General features: G+C 65.1%; 2 protein-coding genes across 5 annotated transcripts; one reads left to right on the top strand and one right to left on the bottom strand.

The window, feature by feature from the left end:
- Positions 1 to 105: 105 nt before the first annotated feature.
- QRICH2 (glutamine rich 2) lies at positions 106 to 8069 on the top strand. Of its 4 annotated transcripts, none has more exons than XM_038165542.2 (18): positions 106 to 833; positions 2385 to 2687; positions 2812 to 2916; positions 3146 to 3199; positions 3317 to 4328; positions 4549 to 4622; positions 4726 to 4799; positions 4883 to 4997; positions 5129 to 5359; positions 5455 to 5580; positions 5664 to 5738; positions 5849 to 6013; positions 6183 to 6304; positions 6803 to 6868; positions 7132 to 7233; positions 7354 to 7510; positions 7696 to 7783; positions 7877 to 8069. In XM_038165542.2, the coding sequence occupies exons 2-18, from the start codon at positions 2388 to 2390 to the stop codon at positions 8050 to 8052; spliced, it is 3042 nt and encodes a 1013-aa protein (XP_038021470.2). In that variant the 5' UTR covers positions 106 to 833; positions 2385 to 2387; the 3' UTR covers positions 8053 to 8069. The 4 variants fall into 4 exon arrangements, 3 of the variants coding, with proteins under 3 accessions (XP_038021470.2, XP_071881877.1, XP_038021471.2); XM_072025776.1 differs by lacking the exon at positions 106 to 833 and adding an exon at positions 1572 to 1760 and having other exon boundaries at positions 7699 to 7783; XM_038165543.2 differs by lacking the exon at positions 106 to 833 and adding an exon at positions 1574 to 1760.
- Positions 8070 to 9652: 1583 nt separating this feature from the next.
- UBALD2 (UBA like domain containing 2) lies at positions 9653 to 14538 on the bottom strand. Its single transcript, XM_027471391.3, has 3 exons — positions 14295 to 14538; positions 13302 to 13364; positions 9653 to 10720 (listed from the first exon to the last, which is right to left on the bottom strand). Exons 1-3 carry the CDS (start codon positions 14412 to 14414, stop codon positions 10388 to 10390), a joined length of 516 nt encoding a protein of 171 aa, XP_027327192.3. The 5' UTR covers positions 14415 to 14538; the 3' UTR covers positions 9653 to 10387.
- Positions 14539 to 17864: the final 3326 nt, after the last annotated feature.

Here is a 17864-nt window from a genome sequence, read left to right on the forward strand (position 1 = left end):
GGCCGCTGGCCGTGGGGGGGGGTCTACATCCCGCAGAGAGAGACGGAGAAGTGAGGAGGGTTTGAACTTTGAAATTCCTTTATTTTTTTAGCGTTATCTCTTGCTCTGCAGGGGAGGGGGGGAGTGAGAAAAGCCTTGCTGCCAGCTCACGGGAAGGGAACAGGGGACGCTCATCACCGCACGCGGACAGCGGCAGAGGAAGCGGCCTTGGGGTTTCTGTTCCTGGCTGTGGTTCGCCCGGGACAGCGCAGAAAGGAGCCTCGCTCGGCTCTGTGTGCTGCTGGCAGAGCTCAGCAGCTCCGTGCCAGCCTCTGCTCCTCTCCCCCAGCCTGGCACGTCCTGCTGGCAGAGCCCAGAGCCACAAAGGGCAGCTGGGGGCAAGCTCAAAACCCCCTCGTGACTGGGAGCGAGCTCTCCCCTACCTCCCGGCAGGGCAAGAGGTGCTCGTTAACGTGCTGGCCTTTTCGTTTTGAGCCTTGGATCGTTACCGTGCCTAGGGGGGGGAAGGCACACGAGGCTCTGGGTCCTCGCTTGAACACTCGTCTGCACTGCACGGCCGGGCACGGCTGCTGGAGGGGCCTGGGGCTGCTGGGCTGGGGCAGAACCTGGTGGGGAAGGGGGGGGACGGGACGATGCCTCTGCTGCAGCTGGGCTCTCCGGAACACTAACACTGAATCTGCAATAAAGAGCATAGGATTTATCGAGGCTGCTGCTCTGTGAGTCCTTTTGCCCAGGTTTTTGCTGGAAGCAGGCTCAGGGGGCAGCCTGCAGCCTCCTCCCTGGAAGTGACCCCGTGCCTTGTAGGATCCCGACCTGCCTCGGGGCTTTAATCAGTAAGGGAAAAGAAGTTTGTGTTCCTGTAGTTGCGTGGCCGGGGCTGGGGTGCCTCGGGGAGCCCCCAGAGCTTTGGGATCGTTTTGGGATCGCTCTGCAGTGGGCAGCACCCCACGGCCGGCTGCCTGCCCCCTGCCTGGGTCTGTCTCAGGGGCAGAGCCCATCCCTGGGGCCCTACAGGCTGCGTCCCCAAGCAGCTAATTGATGTCACCCCTTTCCTTGTGGGTTTTGGGGGCTGCTTTGGGGTGCTTTGGGGGGTATTTGAGGTGGTTTGGGGCTAGTTTGGGGTGGTTTTGGGGGTGTTTTGGGGGTATTTGGGGTGGTTTAGGGTGGTTTTGGGGGTGTTTGGGGTGGTTTTGGGGATAATTTGGGTGGTTTAGGGTGGTTTTGGGGGTATTTGGGGGTATTTGGGGTGCTGGGGGGGTATTTGAGGTGGTTTGGGGTGGTTTGGGGGGTATTTGGGGCTGATTTGGGGTGCTTTTGGGGGTATTTGGGGTGGTTTTGGGGGTGTATTTGGGGTGCTTTTGGGGTATTTGGGGTCCAGGCACAAGGAATCAGGGCCCTGCAGCACGGGCCCAGCCCTACAAAGCCTTTCGGAGCATCCCCCTCCCCCGAGACCGTCCCCCAAAACCGTGCCCTTGGGGGGGGGGGCCAAAGGGGCAAGTGGGGCCAGGGGGCGTGGCCAAGCCCCCAGGGGGCGTGGCCATACAGCGAGGGGGCGTGGTCATAGCGCCAGGGGGCGTGGCCATGCCGGGGGGGAGGCGTTGCCTAGCAACGGGGCACGCCGCGCCGCGCCCCCGGTAAACACAGGCGCACGCGGACAGCCGGGGGGACCAATGGGAGGCGGGGAGCGGCGGGCGGCAGCCAATGAGAGGAGGGAGGGGGCGGGCCCAAGGGAGGCGGGCGGAGAGAGGCGGCAGCCGGCGGTGCGGGGGGGACGGGGTGGGGGGGGAAGGGGATTTGGGGGGAAATGGGGGGATTTGGGGGGTTATGGGGGTATGGGGGGGAATGGGGATTTTAGGGAGTATGGGGGTATGGGGGGCTATGGGGATTTGGGGGGGCTATAGGGATTGGGGGGGTTATGGGAATATGGGGGGGGTTATGGGGTTTTGGGGGACATGGGGGGATTTGGGGGGGGAATGGGGATTTTGGAGCATGGGGGGATTTGGGGGGGGAAATGGGGTTTTGGGGGGTTATGGGGATTTTGGGGGGCTGGGGGGTGTGTGGGGATTTAGGGGGTGGTGTGTGGGTTGGGGAAGGTACGGGGGGTAAGGGGATTTGGGGGGGGCTACCAGAATTTGGCAGGGCATGGGGCTTGTGGGGGTATCGGGAATTTGGGGGGGGGGAGTTTTGGGGTCCGTGGGGATTTTGGGGGTGGGGTATGGGGGTGGGGGGGGCACGGGGATTTGGGGTGGAGTAGAGGGATTGGGGATATAGGGATTTAGATGGGGGTATGGGAAACGGGTAAGGGGGATACGGGGGGGTTTAGGTAGTGGTGATGATGATGATGAGGCTGAAGGCTGCAGCCCCCCCCCCATTTCCCCCCCCAGGCCATGGCGGCGCTGCCCCCCCCCAGCCTGGCCGAGCTGCTGGACGCGGCCATCGGCACCCCCGAGCCGGGGGCCGTCAACTTCACGGCCCTACACAGCCTCCTGCGCGCCCTGCTGCAGCACCTGGGGCTGCTGCACCTCCCCGCGCCCACCCCACAACCCGCACCCACCCCACAACCCACCCCACAACCTGCCCCCCCCGGCGGGCAGCCCCCCCAGCCCACCCCGGGACCCCCGGGGGGCTCCGCAGCCCCCGCTGTGGGGCCGGAGAGAAGCGAAGCGAGGGATGGGGACAGCACCCAGGTGAGGTTTTGGGTTTTTTTTTGGGTTCCTCTTGGTGTTCTCCCCCCCACCCCACAAGCACGCAGCCCCCTCCTCAGGGGCTGTGCGGCCCTTATGGGGTCTCCCCCTCCCTGATCCCTTCCAGACCCCGTCTGTGCCCCGGGACCTCCTGGAGGCCATCAGTGGGGTGAAGGCGGCGCAGTCCCGTATGGAAAAGGACATCTGTGGGATCAAGGAGCTGCTGGGCCTGGTGAGCTGCCCCTGGGATGGGGACGGGGCCCCCAGCCCTGCCTCCCCCATCCCCACCCCACTGCTCATGGGGAGGGGGACCCACAAGGGGACGGGACCCTCGTGTCCCAGCGGGTGCCGCCCCATGCACCATGGACGGGAGCAAGGAAGGGGGGAAGAAAATATTATTTTGGGGGTGCACCCCAAAATCCTGACCCTAAAACCCTGACCCCCCTTTTCCCTCCCTGCAGGCGGGCGAGCAGCAGCGGGGACCCCGCAGCGGGGCGAGCCCGGAGAGCGATGGGGTAGGTGCCGGACCCCGGGGATGGAACCGGGTGTGCTGCACCGCGTGAGCCCGATGGTTTCCCCAGTTCCCGTTGTGCGACCCCATAAATTTGTTCCCCAAAATTTCTTCTCCCCAGGAGGCTGCCGGGAGCCAGGCTGCAACCTCCGAGTCCTCCTCCGAGTCCCCCGAATCGGGCGAGGAGGGCACCGAGCGCGGGAGGACCCCCGGGGGGACGCAGCCAGCGCCCGGCACCGGCGAGGGGACATTGGGGACATGGCCCCGCACCATGGGGACGCGAGCGGGGACGCGGAGAGCATCGGTGGTCTCCTGGAGCCAGGCAGGAGCTGCCCCCGACCCCATGGGGACGGCTGCTGCCAGTGCCACCGCCCCGGGGACGCAGCCGGGGGGCCCTGGCACCCAGACCCCCACCCTGGGAGCTCAGCCAGGGTCCCCCGGCACCCAAATTTCCACCCAGGGGGCACAGCCGGGGGGTCCTGGCACCCAAATCACCCCCCCGGGGGCACAGCCGGGGGGTCCTGGCACCCAAATCACCCCCCAGGGGGCACAGCCAGGGTCCCCCGGCACCCCCGGCACCGGCCTGGAGTCCCCCGGCACCCATGGGACCACCCGAGGGACACAGTGGGAGTCCCCTGGAGCCCCTGAGACCCCCCCAGGGATGCAGCCAGGGACCCCCGGCACCCACGGGACCACCCCAGGGACGCAGCTGGGGTCCCCCCGCACCCTGCCCACCGGCACGGGGACACAGCCAGCAGCTCCCTGGCCCCAAGGAGAAGGAAGAGGAGGAAGAGGAGGAGGAGGAGGAGGAGGAGGAGGGGGGGTCCAGCCGAGCCCCCCCAGCACAGCCCCCGGCCTCCCTGGCGCTGAACCCACCCCGGGTGCTCGGGGGACAGGGGTGGGCGCCGAGCCCCCCCCGGCTGCCCAGCCCCTGTCACCCACCGCTTGGGGACCCCAAATGCCCCCCGATGCCGGCCCCACAGGTCCCGTGCCGGGGCTGGCCGAGGCCCTGCAGCAGGTTGCCCAGCTCGGCCACCTCTGTGCCACCCTGCAGGGCCAGGTGGCCCAGCTGGAGGCCACCAAGTCGGACCGCGCCGAGCTCCAGGAGCTGCGTCTGCTCCTCCCGGAGGGAGGTGAGAGCCTGGAGGGGGGGGCACGGGCTCTAAAAGTGGTCGGGGGGCACCCTGGGGGGCTGCGGGGTTGGGAGCCTGAAGGCTCGGGGCGTGCTGGGAGCACTGGGGTGAACTGGGGAGGCGGTGGGGGAGAGGGCGGTGGGGGAGGACCTGGGGGCTGGGGGTGTCAGCGTGCCCGGAGCCCCTGATGGGGGCTGTCGCCCCCCCTGTGTCCCCACAGACCAGGAGAGCATCGCCACGCTGCTGGCCGACCTCCGGGACCGTGTGGGCTCCCTGCAGGGCCAGGGGGAGAAGGTGAGGGGGCGGCGGTGACCCGGAGGTGATCCGGGCACGGAGGGGACCCCAAAGGTCCCCCCCTGTGTGGGGGCCGTGCCCTGATCTGCCACCCCCACCCCAGATCAAGCAGCTGCAGGAGGCCCTCAGAGAGCTGGGGTCGGCTGGAGGAGCGGAGAAACCTGGTGACAGCTTGGGGTAAGGGGCGAGCAGCTCGGTTTGGGGGCGAGGGGGCCCCCTGTTAGCGGCCAAGCCCCCCCGCACCCTGTCTTGCCGCCCAGGTCCCTGCTGCAGGAGCTGAGGAGGGAGCTGAGGGAGCTGAGGGAGCAGCAGGACGCGGCCAAAACCACGCTGGAGCAGCTGGTGGCCACCACAGCCGGGCACCTACAGGAGCAGGTGGAGAGCCAAGGGGGGGACCTCTCGGTGCCACGTCCCCCCTGGTGCCCCCTGCCCCCTGGGACCTCCTGGGGGGGCTTGGGGGCCAGCAGCAGCCCAGCTGGGAGCCGCTTCCCTCTCCCCGTTTCCAGCTGGACGAGCTGAGGTCTCTGCTGGGCACCACGGGGCTGGACGCTCCCCCCGACGGCAGCCCCGGCGGCACGGAGCCGGTGCCGGCCGAGTGCCCTGTCTGCAGCACCGACGTCGGGGCGCAGCTCGGGCAGCTGCTGCGGCGCTACGAGCAGCTCCAGGAGCTGGTGGACTCCGTCCTGGCACGGCAGGCCATGGGCAAGGCCACCCGGCAGCTCCCCGGGAGGAGATGGGTACGGAGGGGTCGGCATTGGGGGGCTCAAGAAGGGGTGTGGGTGCCACGTCGGGTCCCCCGCTCAGCGCCGCGCCCTCGCCTTGCTCCTGGCAGGAGGATGAGGAGCTGCTGAAGGGCATCCAGGCTGCCATCCTGCAAGTGCAGGGGGACTGCGAGAAGCTGGGCTCGGTCACGGGGAACCTGGTGGACGACCATCAGCAGAAGCAGAAGGACATCGAGGTGGGTGGCTTCGGGATCCCCGGGGCTGGGGACGGTGAGGTCCCCGCTGCCCTCTGAGCACCGGGCGCCCGCTGCTTCCCAAGGCTCTGTTCCAGTCCCTGGAGAGGCTGCAGAAGGAGAAGGCGGACAAGGAGGAGCTGGTGCTGGAAATCGAAGTGGTGAGACCTCGAGGGGGCCCGGCGTTTTATCAGCAGGAGCCCCCGTGCCAGGATGGGGCTGGGCTGGGGTCCCCCGGTGCCACTTGTCCCCGTCCTGTCCCCGTCCCCAGAAGGCAGACAGAGCCGCCCTGGCCGGCAAGGTGAGCTGCGCCCAGTTTGACGCCGCCGTGGAGCAGCTGAGTAAGATGATCGAGGACACCCTGAGCAAGGTGACGGGGCAGGAGCAGGGCTGGCACCGCGTCCAGCAGAAGCTCGTGGAGGAGCTGGGCTCCAAGGTACAGCCGGGCCCGGCCCCGCTTCCCAGCCCCCTTCCCTGCTCCACGCCGCGGGCACCTCGCCGAGCCGGGGCACCCCTCCGGGCTTTGGTGGCCCCAGTGGCCCCGGCGCTGTGCCAGTGGGGCTGGTGGTGGCAGCTCGCTCAGGGAGGGGCTGTGCCACCCCCAGCTGGACCGCCTGGAGCTGGCACCGCTGCGGCAGCAGCTGGAGGAGCGCTGCAGGAGCATCCTGAGGCAGCTCCAGGAGCGGGCACCGCAGGCAGAGGCCGACGATGCCGCCGGGATTAGGAAGTGAGCGCCTTGGGGACAGCTGGGGACAGCTGGGGACGCTCAGGTCACCAAATCAAAGCACGCTCAGGTGTCCCTGCGCATCCTCCCCCCGTGCCCAGGACCATGTCCCTTGGGTTTGTTCCACCCTTCCCCATGCAATAAGGATCCTAAAATCAGAGCGTCCCCAACCAGTGGTGCCCAAGGGGTGCCGGTGGCACCGAGGGCATTAAATCAGCTCCCTGCAGTGTGGGGGTGCCCCTGGGGGATGAGGTGCTCCCCAAACAAAGCTTCAGAAGGGTTTTTTTGGGGGAGGTGAGGGTGTGCATAGGGATGCGACGCCCCGAGGTGCGCAGCTCGGCCCCGACGTGCCCCCCGGCCATGTGCCAGGCTGTAATTAGTGCTAACGAAGTGAAACGGAGCCTGTTCCCGGCGGGACCCCAAGGAGAACCCCCCCCTGCCCCGTTCCCCGCCTGCCCCCCTGGTGCCACCCGCCCTCACCCAGCCCCTTCCCCCCCCCAGGCAGCTCCTGGCCCATTTCCACTGCGTGTCCTGCGACCGGCCCCTGCGCATGGTGGTGCCCGGCCCGTGAGTACCCCCGGGGGCTCGGGGGCTTCCCTGGGTGCTGTGGGTTTGGGGGGGTGCCATGGGTTTGGGGGGGTGCCATGGGTTTGGGGGGGTGCTGCCCATTGGGGTCCCAGTCCCCCCAGTTCCCCCAGTCCCCCCCCCATAGCCCTGCCCAGCTCGGTGCTGGCAGCAGGGACCCCCCCAGGGCCACCGGTGAGCTCCCTGGGGTGCCCATCTCGGGGCAGGGGGATTTATTGCCCCCCCCCTCCCCGTGCCCTCCCCAGGCACATCGTGACCGTCCCACCCATGCCACCGCTGCTCCCCCGCCTCTCCGTGCGCCCCCACGCCATCTTCGAGCCGCAGCAACTACGGCAGCTCGGCCGCAGGTAGGGGGGACATGGGGACATTGGGGACATCGGGGACACGTCCCCCTCCCCAACAGCCTTTTGGGGGGGCCGGAGAGGGACGGCTCCCCCCTAGAGCACCCACCCGTGCCCACCCCGCAGGGAATGCGGGGCCGGGTGCGGGTACCTGCGGGTGCCTCGGCGCTGCGGGGGGCAGCACACCCGGCCCCCCCCGCAGCAGAGGCGCAGCCCCCAGCTCCAGCACCTCCCACCCTGCACCCCCGGACACCCCCGGCCCCACAGCGGGCCCCCCATGAAGGTAAGGACCCGACCCTAGGGGCTGAGCACCTCGGCGAGGGGGGACGCCGAGCGGTGCGCCTCGCTTCTCCATGGTGCTGGGTTGGTTTTTTTTTTTGGGGGGGGGATCCCCGTGGGGTTGGGGTTTTGGGGTTGGAGTGGGGGGGTCCCTGCGGTGCTGGCACCGTTCCCCAGCCCCTTCCCCAGCAGGACGAGGTGGAGCTGCTGGGTCAGGACGGGCACATCTACAAGGGCCGGCGGGACCTGCGGCTGCCTGCGCTGGTGGGGAAGGACGGTACGGCCTGGGGGGGGGCTGTGTGGGTAGCCCCCTCCCCACATATGGGACACCCCACAAGGATTAACCCCTGTGTCTGCTTCCCCCCCCCAGGCACCCCCAGACCCCAGGAGTCACCCCACGGCCGCGTCCCCCAAGGACCGGGGCTCCCCTCGCCCCCGTGGGCGCCGCGGGATGGGAGAGAGACCCCAAGAGCGGAGAGGGGCCGGGGGGGCTCGGCTGGGAGCCCCCCCTGGGCACCACACGGGGGGGTCGGGCAGGAGCAATAAAGGGCGGTGGATGGGCAGCTAGGAGCGAGGTTGGTTTGGCCGTCACGTCCCTGCTGCGGGATCACGGGGGGCTCGTTCCCTGCTGCGGGGCTGCCTCCATCCCCGCGGCCCTATATCCGTGCCCCTCCACGTCCTTACATCCCAAATCCTTCCATCCTTTCCACCCTACATCCTACAGCCCTTTGTCCTCGCATCCCTACATCCTCACCTCCTTAAATCCTTAAATCCACCCATCCCCACCTCCTCACATCCTTATATCCTACATCCTTTCCTCCCTACACCCTTCCATCCCTATTTCCCTACACCCCAACCCACACCCCCAGCCCCCCCTACACGCGCCCCCATCACCTCTGGCTGCGTTTTTCTGCTTGGGGTGGCACCCCCCCGGCCATCCCAGGTTATGGGAATGCCACCAAAATCCCCAAATCCTTTGTGCAGAGAGGGGCCAGACCCCACAGCAGCCACGTGGGGTTTCTTTACCCACGGGGTGTTTTATGGGGCCGGGTTTATTGCTGCGGTGCCGGTGGTTCCCCACCTCGAGGTGCTGGCTCGGGGGGGTGCTTTGGGTCCCCCTCTTTTAGGGTCACCTCTCCCGTGCCCAGAAACCACGGGGGGATCCCCTGTGTTATCCTGGGTGTCCCCTCCTCCTTTGGCCCCACACAGCCCCCCTCTTGGTGCGTTGTCCCAATGGGTTTGGTCTTTAGGGGGGGGGAAATAGGGGCTAAAATCCTGCTTTTGGGGGGGTCCCCACGGGCAGAGCACCCCAGGGCCCTACCCCAGTGGGTCTGGGGTCCCCCGGTGCCACCTCTGGGGCCAAAATGGGGAAAACCCAGAGAAAAGCAGCCAGCAAAGGGCAGCCCTGACCCTAATCCCGTTTGTGGGACGAGGCCCAGCTGGGCTCCGGGCTCACCCACCCCATACACACACAGTGGGACCCAGCTGCGCCTCCCAGTTCCCCCATAAACCCCAGCACCCGGGGGGGGCCCTCCTTTAGCCATGGGTGCTGCCGGCTCTGGAGCGGGTGAGTGGCCCCAGTGGGGGCTTTTTTTTTTTTCTTCCCCTTTTTTTGTCTTTGGGGTCCCCATCCCAGCTGGTGCGTCCCTATAGGATCGGGGCTGCGTGCCCCAGCCCTTGCTGGTGTCCCCCAGGGGGTCCCCAAAGAGCCCTTGGGGTGCTGGCAGGGGTCTGGCTGTGTCTGCGAGAGGGGATGTTTGGGAAACCCCATCCTGAGAGTGGGGTTTGCCTAAAAACACTGGGAACAGCAGGAAAACCCAGCGGTGCCAGCCCCGATCCCCAGCTTTTGGGGACAGCGGTCACAGGGACACGTGCTGGCTCCGGATGGCACCGATCCCACAGCGCCTGGTGGGGCTGGGAGACCCCCGGGAGATCCCCCAGGAACCAGACCCTACAGGGACAGGATCCCCCAGAGATCAGATCCTACAGGGACCAGCCCCCATGGGTGTCCCCAAGTCCCCCCTGGGTGTCCCCAAATCCCCAAGGTCACCCCCTCGTAGCACAGAGAGAGGTCGGGGACAGCTGCTGTTAAAAAACTGATTTTTTTTTTTTATTATTTTTAAATTAATAAAAAACCTTCAACCTGTTTTCCTTTTTTTTTTTTTCTTTTTGTCTTTTTTTTTCTTTTTTTAAGCAAGATTCGATTTGAAAACTAAAAAAAAAAAACAAAAAAACAAAACCAAACCCACCAACACCCCTCTGCAGCTCCCCCCCCCCAAAAAACCCCCCTGAAGGAGTCACAGGGATCGGGGTGGGGTGGGGGGGCATCACCCTATTAAATCACAGCCCCCCCTTCCTCAAGGAGGGGGTCAGGGGCCGGGGGGGGGGGTTTTGGGGGGGGGCTGTGCAAGAAGCCAGGCTGGATTTTGGGGAGCCAGAGCGCAGCAACGAGCACCCAGAGGTTCCTCGGGTCCAGGGGGGGGGATGTGGGGGGGTTCATCCCCCCCCTCTCCATCCCTTTGGGTTTGGATTTCCTCCCCCCTACCTTTCCTGGGGGGGGTGGGGGGGGCACGACGCCCTCCGTGCCTGCTCGCTCCTTCCTTCGGGGTTTATATACATTAGATATATTTATATATTATAGTTATATATTAAAAAAAAAAAAAAATAGGGGGGGGGGGAAGAGAAAAAAAAACCAGCTGGCGACTCGTGTCCCCCCCCCCCCCCCCAAAAAAAAAAAAAATTAATAAAACCTAAAAAAAAAAAAGGATTCCAGTGCGTTTCTCAGGAAGCCCCCAGCTCCGAACGCCCTGACCCCCCCCCCCCCCCAAAAAACATCCCCCCCCCCACCCCAACCCCCCCCCCCCCCCGGGCATCCCCAGCCTTATCTCTGCCCGTTCATGGTGGCCACGGCTTTGTGTGGGGGGGCGGCGGGCGGCGGGGCGGGGGGGTGCAGGTGGTGGTGGTGGTGATGGAGCCCGTGGGAGGTGGGCGACGAGGGGGGCAGCCAGGGGGGGGGCGGCTGCTGCTGTTGCCCCCCCTGCCCGGGGGGGGACGAAGCCCAAAAAGGGCTGAACCCCCCCGGGGGGGAGCAGGCCATGGAGGGGATGGGGCTGTTGCTGCTCTGTAGGGTTTCCGACGTCCGCAGCTTGGAGAACATGGCCAGGGCGTCCGGGAAATTGGGCGGAGTGGCCGGCGTGTTGCTCGGGGTGCACATCTGTGGGGAGACAGCGGGGTGGTTAGGGTCCCCAAAGGGGCGTTTGGGGTCCCCATGTGGGTTTTGGGTCCCCAATGGGACGTTTGGGGTCCCCATGGGACATTTAGCATCCCCAATGGGATATTTGGGGTCCCCAATGGGGCATTTGGGGTCCCCACGGGACATTTAGGATCACCAATGGGGTGTTTAGGGTACCCAATGGGACATTTGGGGTCCCCATGGGGCAGTTAGGGTCCCCAATGATGGGGGTTAGCATCCCCATGGGGGCATTTAGGGTCCTCAATGGGACGTTTGGGGTCCCCAATGGGATGTTTGGGGTCCCCACGGGACATTTAGCATCCCCAATGGGATATTTGGGGTCCCCAATGGGGTGTTTGGGGTCCCCAATGGGACATTTAGGGTCCCCAGTGATGGGGGTTAGCATCCCCATGGGGGCATTTAGGGTCCCCAATGGGACAGCCAGGGTCCCCATGAGGGGTTTCAGGTCCCCAACAGGGCATTTGGGGTCCCCAATGGGACATCTGGGGTCCCCAATGGGATGTTTGAGGTCCCCATGGGACATTTAGCATCCCCAATGGGGTGTTTAGGGTCCCCAATGATGGGGGTTAGCATCCCCATGGGGGCATTTAGGGTCCCCAGTGGGACATCCAGGGTCCCCAATGGGATGTTTAGAGTCCCCCATGGGACATTTAGCATCCCCAATGGGACATTTGGGGTCCCCATGGGATGTTCGGGGTTCCTCATGGGACGTTTAGGGTCCCCATGGACACTTAGCATCCCCATGGGACGTTTGGAGTCCCCCATGGGGCAGTTAGGGTCCCCATGGCACATTTAGCATCCCCAACAGGGTGTTTAAGGTCCCCAACAGGGGGGGGAAAGCATCCCCATGGGGGCGTTTAGTGTCCCCAACAGACATTTGGGGTCCCCACGGGATGTTTAGGGTCTCCAATAGGACATGCAGGATCCCCACTGTATATTTAGGGTCCCCATGGGGTGTTTCAGGTACTGTCTGTGGGGTCCCACCACCAAACTGCTTTATGGGGTCCCCCCCAGCCGGGCTCTGGTCACCATCGGGGTCCCCAGCGCTGTGCTGGTGGGGTCTGGATGAGGCCCCCCGGGTGTGGGGTGAGCGCTGCACCCCCTGAGGGCTCCCCGAAACCCTAAATTTGGCAATATCCTAAAAGATGTTCGATCCACAACAGCGCTCTGCTAACCCCGAGAGGCTCCTTTTTTTTTTAAAAATAAATAAAAATACCCCAAAAGCAGCTGTGGGCAAACAGCAGCTCCGGCCCGAGGAGGCGGGACGCAGCGCGGCCTTTTTGGGGTGAAATTGAGCAGGATTGGTTAAAAAAAAAAAAATAACAAACAGCAGCTGGGTGATCATCGCCTCCCCCCCAAAAGGTTTTTTTTTTTAGGGAGCTGTAGGGTCGGTGCCCACCGGTGCCAGGCAGGATTTGGGGTGGGATTTTGGGGTGGGATTTAGGGTGGGATTTTGGGGTGCCCCTTGCTGGGGGGGGGCCGTGTATGGGGGGGGCACTGCTTGGCCCCACGTGGAGCTGGGCTGCCCCAAAACCCAGCGGGGTTGGGGAAGGGGGAAGGAAATCCTTGGTGGGGGGGGGGACACAGCCCTGACCCCCCATGGCCCTTCCCTTTTGTAGGGTCGGGGCCCCCCCCGGGGGCGTTTCGCCCCCAAGCTTCCTGCGGTGGGGGGGGGGGGAATAATTATAAAAAATAATAATTATTATTTTTTGAGCCTTTTTTGAGCATTTTGAGGCCTGAAGCGGCCCCACAGCTCCCGGCCTGTCTCCCTTCCCCCCCCCCAAGCTGATTTTTGGGGGCTTTTGGGTTTTTTTTGGGGGGCATCTCGCCAGCTCTCCAAAGCGCCCCTTTGGCTTGAGTGTGGGGGGGGTGTGGGGGAAGCCCCCCCCATGAGGCCAGGAAGGAGACAAAACCCAAATCCCCCCCCCCCGAGTGGGGTCACCGGGACAGGGCTCTGCTCCTGGGGGGGTTTTGGGGAAATTTTGGGGGATTTGGGGGGGGTTTTGGGGACCTGAACGTGGGAGGAAAATCGGGAATAAAAGGGTCGGGGGGGGGACACGGCGGCACGGCAGGCACCAGCCTGGGTATGTTGCTTTCCCTATTTGCTGCTGGCCCCCCCACAGCACCAAAAAAGGGGAAAAAAAAGAAAAATTAATGAAAAAATAAATAAAAATTAAATAAAAAAGAACCGCGTCCTCTGCGGGGGGGGGGGGCAAAGCGGCGAAAAAAAAAAACACAACAAAAAGCGTGGCCGGGGGGGCACCCTCCGAGCCCCCACCCCAAAAAAAATTGGGGTCGTGCCCTGGGTGGGGGCGAGGTCAGGGGGAAATTTGGGGCCCCCCCTGGACCCCCCCCCCCCCTCGGTGGTGCCGGGGCCGGGCCCGGCCATTTCCTGGCAGACATCTTGGCTGCTCGGGGCCGCGGGCGGCAATATGGCTGGCGGGGGGGGGCAAGGGGATCGGGGGGGGTTTGGGGGGTCAAAGGGGGGGTAATGGGGTGTGGGGGGGTGGGTTTGGGGTGGGGGGGCCCCCCCGGGCCTTACCATCTGGTGGTGGTGGTGGCTGCCGGGAACGTTGCTCTCCTGGAAGAAGGCGCTCAGGGCGGTCTGCGGGGGGGGGGGACGGGGGGGGGTTGGGGTGAGCCCCCTGAGCTCACCCCAAGGGGACCCCCCCTTAAACCCCCCCACCCTTAAATCCCCCCCCATGTCCATAAATCCCCCCCCCCATCCATAAATCCCCCCCTTTAAACCCCCAGCCCTATCCCCCCCCCCCCCCCATGGGACCCCAATCCCCCTGCACCCACCCCAAATCCCCCCCCCACCCCCCCCCTTTACACCATGGGGGGGCTGCACCCCCTTTTTTTTTTTGCCCCCCCCCAAATCCCCTCCAGGGCTGAGGCCCAGCCGGCAGATCCGGTATGGGGCCGGGTAAATAGGGCCGGTTTTTCCTCCCCATGGGGGGGGGACACACAGCAGTGCCCCCCCCACGACCCCCCCCCCCTCAGCAGGGCCTTGTCCTGGTTGTACAAGGGGGGGGGGTTATTGGGACCCCCCTTCCCCAAGGTGTATGGGGGGGTGGGGAGGAAATGAGGGGGTGGGGAGGGGGTGGTTGGGGTGGGGGGGGCACAGGGGGGTGTTATGGGGGGGGGGGGGCACAGAGGGGGGACACGGGGGGGGCAATAACACGGGGGGGGCAATAGGGGGGTAAATTGGGGGGATACGGGGAGGAGGGACACAGGGGGGACAAGGGGGGTGTATGGGGGGGTTGTATGGGGGGGGGCACATTTAGGGGGGGGTCAACAAGGGGGGGGCACACTGTGGGGATACAGGGGGGGGGTCCACAAGGGGGGGGGTCCAAGGGGATACGGGGGGGGGTACAAGGGGGGGGGTACAGGGAGGGGGGCTCCCAGGAAGGGGGTCTAGGGAGGGGATCTATGGTTGGGGGGGGGTGTCTATGGCTGGGGGGGGGGTCCCGGGGGGGGGGTCCCCTTTTTTTTTTTTTTTTTTTTTTTTGGGGGGGGGGGGCCAGCGCCGTACCTCGAACTGCCAGTGCGCCGCCTGCAGCAGCTGCTTGGCCTGGTCGGCGGCGCAGCCGGCCGCCAGCACGAACTGGTTGATCATCACCTGGTGCCGCAGCTCCTCCATGTTCACCGACATGGCCCCGGGGGGGGGGGGTCCCGGGGGGGGCCCCCTCCGAGCGCCGCCCTGGGAGCCCCGAGCGCGCCCCGCGCCGCGCCGACACCGCGGGGAGGGGGCGGGGCCTCAATGAGCGGCCTGGCCCCGCCCCCTCGCTCTGATTGGTTCCCGCCGCGCCTCCCGCCCCGCCGGCCCCGCGCTTCGAATCTTCCAGCTGCCCCGGCGCCTCGCCCCGCCCCCCCGCTCGCTCATTGGTCAGCCGCTTGTGTTTTGGCCGCGGGCGGCTCTGCTATTGGGCGAGGGGTGGTTATGTCCCGCCCCCTCCGGGGAGTAGGGAGGGGGAGGAGGAAGGAGAGGGTTCGCTCGCTGATTGGTCCCGCTGCGGGGCGCCATTGTGACGTCACGGTTCATTCAGGAGTTTTCATTCATGGCGCGGCCCCGCCCCTCCCCCTCCCCACTACGCGCCCGGGGCCGCCCCCGTCCCGGCCCCTTTTAATTCCCTTTGGGGTTTAGGTTGGGGTGTAAAGGCCACGCCGAGAGGTGCCTGAGATTCCCCTCCCGCCAGCCTCTCTCCTCTCGCCCCGGCGATTTTCGGGGGTCCTGGGGCGCCGGAGGCGTCCCGGAGCCCGGAATTAATGGGAGTGGGGGCTGCGATGGGAGGGGAGGGAATGGGGTGGGCTGGGAGGGAATAGGGCGAGATAGGAGAGAATAGGACGAGATAGGAGGGAATAAGGCGAGATAGAAGGGAATAGGGTGGGCTGTTAGAGAATAGGGCGAGAGAGGAGGGAATAGGGTAATAGGGTAATAGGGTGAGATAGAAGGGAATAGGATGGAAGGGAGTAGGGTAGAATGGGAAGGGATAGGGTGGGCTGGAAGGGAGTAGGGTGAGATAAGAGGGAGTAGGGTAAGATAGAAGAGAATAGGGTAAGTGGGGGGAATAGGGTAAGCGGGGAGGGAATAAGGTGAGATAGAGCAGGGTGAGCTGGAAGCAGGGTGAGCTGGAAGGGAATGGGGTGGGCTGGGAGGGAGCAGGGTGAAATAAGAGGGAGTAGGGGAAGCTGGGAGGGAATGGGGGGAGATAGAAGGGAATAGGGTGAGCTGGGGGGGAGCGGGGGGAGCTGGAAAAGGCCCGTGGGGGGTTTGGCTGTGGTGATGGGCAAACGGGAAGAGGGGATAAAGAGGCTGGAGGCAGCCTCAGGCACCAGTGGCCCCGGCTGCGGGTGCTGAGGCCCCACAGGGGATCATTGCAGCCTCCCCCTGGGTCCCACGGTGGGGGGGCTGCTGAGAGGAGCCCCCTCCTCACCAACCCCTCACCAGCTGATTTTGGCAGCCCTCATCCTCCCTGGGCCACAGCACCCATCCCATCTGCACGAGCAGTCTGGGACTTAGTCCTTCATAAAAAAAAAATAAATAAAAAAATATAAAAAAATAAAAAAAACACCATTTCTGGCCTTGGCATAGAGCAAAAACACCATGGGGAAGAAAAAAAAAATGGAAAAGAAGCTCTCCTGGGGCAGGCTGGGGTGGCTGTGGGGACGCGCAGCCCCTTGGGGCTGTGGTGTCAGCCCCCCCCTGGGCAGGGCAGGGTCCCCCAGTGCCCCATTGCGCCCACCCGCAGCCCTCGTTAGGTCAGCGCCCACTAACGAGGGGCCTGGCGGGTTCCCAGCTTACAGGGCTGCATGGGGAGGGCTGGGGGGTTGGGGGGGAGAAATGGGACGAGGGGTGTTGGGGGCTGGGAGGATGGAGCCCCAGGAAGGGCAGGGGACAGTGGTGGGGACACGGAGCCACGGGGGGCAGGGGGTGAGCCTGCAGCTTCTGAATAAGCAGCGGGAGGAGAAAGGGATGGGGATGGGATGGGGATGGGGATGGGGATGGGGATGGGGATGGGATGGGGATGGGGATGGGATGGGATGGGGATGGGGATGGGGATGGGGTGGGAATGGGATGGGGATGGGATGGGGATGGGATGGGGATGGAATGGGGATGGGATGGGGATGGGGATGGGGATGGGGTGGGAATGGGATGGGGATGGGATGGGGATGGGATGGGATGGGGATGGGATGGGGATGGGATGGGGATGGGATGGGATGGGGATGGGATGGGGATGGGGATGGGGATGGGATGGGGATGGGGATGGGGATGGGGATGGGATGGGGATGGGATGGGATGGGATGGGATGGGGATGGGGATGGGATGGGGGTGGGGATGGGATGGGGATGGGGATGGGATGGGATGGGATGGGGATGGGGGTGGGATGGGGATGGGATGGGGATGGGATGGGGATGGGATGGGGATGGGAATTGGTGGCGGGTCACTTCCAGCTCTGCTCCAGACGAGTTTCCCTCCCTGCACACCGGGACGTGCCCTCCCTCCCCTGGGAAGCACTGTGGGGTCTGGGGGCAGCCAGCCCCTTCCCAGCATCAAACTGTGGTGTCTGCTGACTGCAGGCCTGATCCTGACACCCCAGCTGTGCCCCCCCCGCAGGCCAGCAGCCACCTCCAGGTCCCTGCCCCTGCCCCTTCCCCTTCCCACCCGCCAGCTCCCCCCAGCCGGCGCTTTGCCCCCACATCCTGCCCAGCAGCAGGTGCATTTTGGGGTTAAACTCTGCTTTTTCAGCTTCCCCCTCCCTCTTCCTGCACGGCACCGACCCTTTTGGGGTCTGTCCCTGCTTTTCATGCGCTGGGATCAGGCAAACACAGGAGGGAGGCGAAGCTGGACCCCGAGCTGTGCTGTCACCGCTCCTGCCCGCGCTCCCTCGCTCCACTGCGGCACCGTCCTGCCAAACCCTCTGCTGCAGCAACACACGGCTGGAAAAAAAAATAAAAATAAATAAAAATAAAACCAGCACAAAAAGCCACCCAGCCGAGCCGAGCCGTGCGTGCACGCAGCAGCCCTGCCCGTAACGCTGCCTCCTGGCTCCACGCAGGGCTAACTTGGAGATATTGTCTGCAGCAGAGCCCTGCGGGTGCTGCTGCTGGGATGTGACGGGGCTGGATGCGGCCCCAAAGCCTCCCCAGGGGTCTGGGCTGGTGCCAAGGTTTGGGGCTGCCGAGGTTTGGAGCTGCCGAGGTTTGGGGGCTGCTTCGTTTTGGGCAACCCGAGCCAGGACCTGACCCATTTTTTTCCCAGGGTTTGGGAGAGGCCGGATCCAGCCTCGGCTTCTCTTTCGCAAATGTTCCCTGCTCGAGATTTGGGGCCACAATTCCTGGTGCGAGGATTTTAGCACCAGCACCACGCTGCACCCACCCTGCCGCAGCCCCCCCGTGCCCACCGTGCCGGGGCTTTGTGCCGGAAAAAAGGAGAGCAAACGTGGGCGAGGAAGGAGGGGGGGACGTGTGCGTGCCTGTACGGGGGGGGCACACGGCGGAGAGCCCCCGCTCAGCACCAAGGCGCTGAGGCCGTCGGGGCGCTGCACAGCCCCGGGGGGGGGTTTTATAGCGTGCGCCTTATCAGCTCGAATCAAAATCAGGC

This window comes from Anas platyrhynchos, chromosome 19, assembly GCF_047663525.1.
Source record: "Anas platyrhynchos isolate ZD024472 breed Pekin duck chromosome 19, IASCAAS_PekinDuck_T2T, whole genome shotgun sequence".
In the NCBI taxonomy this organism is placed as follows: domain Eukaryota; kingdom Metazoa; phylum Chordata; class Aves; order Anseriformes; family Anatidae; genus Anas; species Anas platyrhynchos.

What these genes read in the sequence shown, in the direction of transcription:
- QRICH2 (XM_038165543.2), top strand. Translation starts at nt 1,671, where the DNA reads ATGGGAGGCGGGGAGCGGCGGGCGGCAGCCAATGAGAGGAGGGAGGGG. An exon ending in TGGAGGAGCTGGGCTCCAAG is followed by an intron (nt 6,014 to 6,182) that starts GTACAGCCGGGC and finishes TGCCACCCCCAG; the next exon opens with CTGGACCGCCTGGAGCTGGC. An exon ending in CTACGGCAGCTCGGCCGCAG is followed by an intron (nt 7,234 to 7,353) that starts GTAGGGGGGACA and finishes CCCACCCCGCAG; the next exon opens with GGAATGCGGGGCCGGGTGCG.
- UBALD2 (XM_027471391.3), bottom strand. Translation starts at nt 14,414, where the DNA reads ATGTCGGTGAACATGGAGGAGCTGCGGCACCAGGTGATGATCAACCAG. An exon ending in CGGCGCACTGGCAGTTCGAG is followed by an intron (nt 13,365 to 14,294) that starts GTACGGCGCTGG and finishes CCCCCCCCGCAG; the next exon opens with ACCGCCCTGAGCGCCTTCTT. An exon ending in GCCACCACCACCACCAGATG is followed by an intron (nt 10,721 to 13,301) that starts GTAAGGCCCGGG and finishes GTCTCCCCACAG; the next exon opens with ATGTGCACCCCGAGCAACAC.